Raw genomic sequence first — 1553 nt, 5'->3', positions numbered from 1 at the left:
AACCAAGCAAAATAGATATTTGGAACATCAAATAAAACTAAGAACATAGCAGCATTGACAACATTCACATGGATAAAGAGAATTAAGAGACTTCACAGACTTCACAAATAACATCTAGATATAAATATTTGAGACTGATGATTACATTTTGTTGACAATCCTTTGGCGTGAATCAGTCGAAAGTTGAGATCTCCAATCAATTGCATCCATCGTTGGTTCATTGCCTTGATTAGGTCTCCAATTGTTTGCATCCATCAAAGTTTAAATTGACTGAAACACCAACAAATGAACATAAATAAATCGGGTTATGAAGGAAAAAAGTGCAAAGAAACTATCATCAGTACAGTGAAGAAGTAGTTTTAGTTATTTCTGAAATTCAATTACACAAATTGCGTGTAGGAGTAGAAATATGAGTGAGTCCAACAAATGACATGCCACAACAAACTTGCTGATCATCCAACACTTAATGCATTAATAACTCAGTATACAAAATTTCAAAATGATGGGTATAATGGGAAATAAGTCATAACAAAGAACAAGCGGGTTTGACTACTTTTCCTCAAACAATGCCTGAAACCCTTCCTCAAACAATGCCAGAAAACCTGGTATGGTATAATCACTCTAGGTCTTAACCTATCATACACCATAATCAATTTCAACAGCTACAGAATTTTTTTTTCCATTAAAATAAAATCAGCATTGAAAAGATTCTATAACTTCACAGAATTCACAAGTCAGCTGCTGTATCCATCGCTTCCATCAATCAAATTATTAAAAACCACAGAGAAAACTCACTCATTCAGGATTCAAATCAATCCAACGTAGAAATAATTAATGAAAGAAAAACAATCACACGGAGAGGGAGAGAGGAAAAAGGAAAAAGTAGATAAAAGACATACCATGAATGAGAATTGAGAGCGGCGATTAAGGAGGAGGCCACGGCGGAGAACAGAGTCTACCGGAGGCCGTGGGCGGCTGTCGGAGAAGCGTTTCGGCCTCTGAATTCGGAGTTTCTGTTATTTGTTTCCGATGTTGAATTCTAAGCGCTCTCAGTTTTTATAGCAAACTACAGTTCCGTGTTTTTTAAAATTTGGAATTTGGAAAAGGAAAAAAATTAAAAGAATTTAATTTGATCTGTATTGGAATTTTATACGTATATCTAATTACGTAAAGTCAACTATTTTTTAAAGGGAGTCACTTAGATAAAGATGTCAAAAACGTTTTTTTTTTTTAAGATATTGTTTAAAAATTAAATTTAACATATATAATCAATTAAATTATATTATTTTTAAACGTGAAAAATTTTATACCATTAAATATAATCTCATATTATTAAAAATATTAATAACGACTAACTAATAACTACAAATCATAAAACTTACTAGTCTTCTAACATTTAAAATAATCAAACTCTTATTGTAAAAAGAGTTAATTATCCAAGAATAGTTGTTATTAAACTGAAAAATAATTTTTATATCATTTTTGTATTTTTTCATGAAATAAAAAATATTATTTTTTATTATTAATTTTAATATAAAATAAAAATTTAATTT

The 1553-nt window shown here is 29.8% G+C and overlaps 1 protein-coding gene across 4 annotated transcripts in view; it reads right to left on the bottom strand.

The window, feature by feature from the left end:
- Window positions 1–1048, bottom strand: part of LOC107617932 (mediator of RNA polymerase II transcription subunit 15a) — an 8563-nt gene extending 7515 nt beyond the window's left edge. The window contains exons 1-3 of one of the 4 annotated variants that reach the window (XM_016319822.2): window positions 900–1045; window positions 723–753; window positions 146–270 (exon numbers count right to left, since the gene is read on the bottom strand). In XM_016319822.2, the coding sequence (XP_016175308.1) occupies window positions 146–255 (110 nt within the window). In that variant the 5' untranslated portion in view covers window positions 256–270; window positions 723–753; window positions 900–1045. Of the gene's footprint in view, window positions 1–145; window positions 271–722; window positions 754–899 lie in introns of all 4 variants that reach the window. The other 3 variants (XM_016319824.2, XM_016319825.2, XM_016319823.2) reach the window with 3 other exon arrangements.

Source organism: Arachis ipaensis, chromosome B09 (assembly GCF_000816755.2).
Source record: "Arachis ipaensis cultivar K30076 chromosome B09, Araip1.1, whole genome shotgun sequence".
Taxonomy (NCBI): Eukaryota; Viridiplantae; Streptophyta; class Magnoliopsida; order Fabales; family Fabaceae; genus Arachis; species Arachis ipaensis.
Note: the sequence above shows the minus strand (reverse complement) of the source record. Positions and strands in the feature narration are given on the sequence as shown.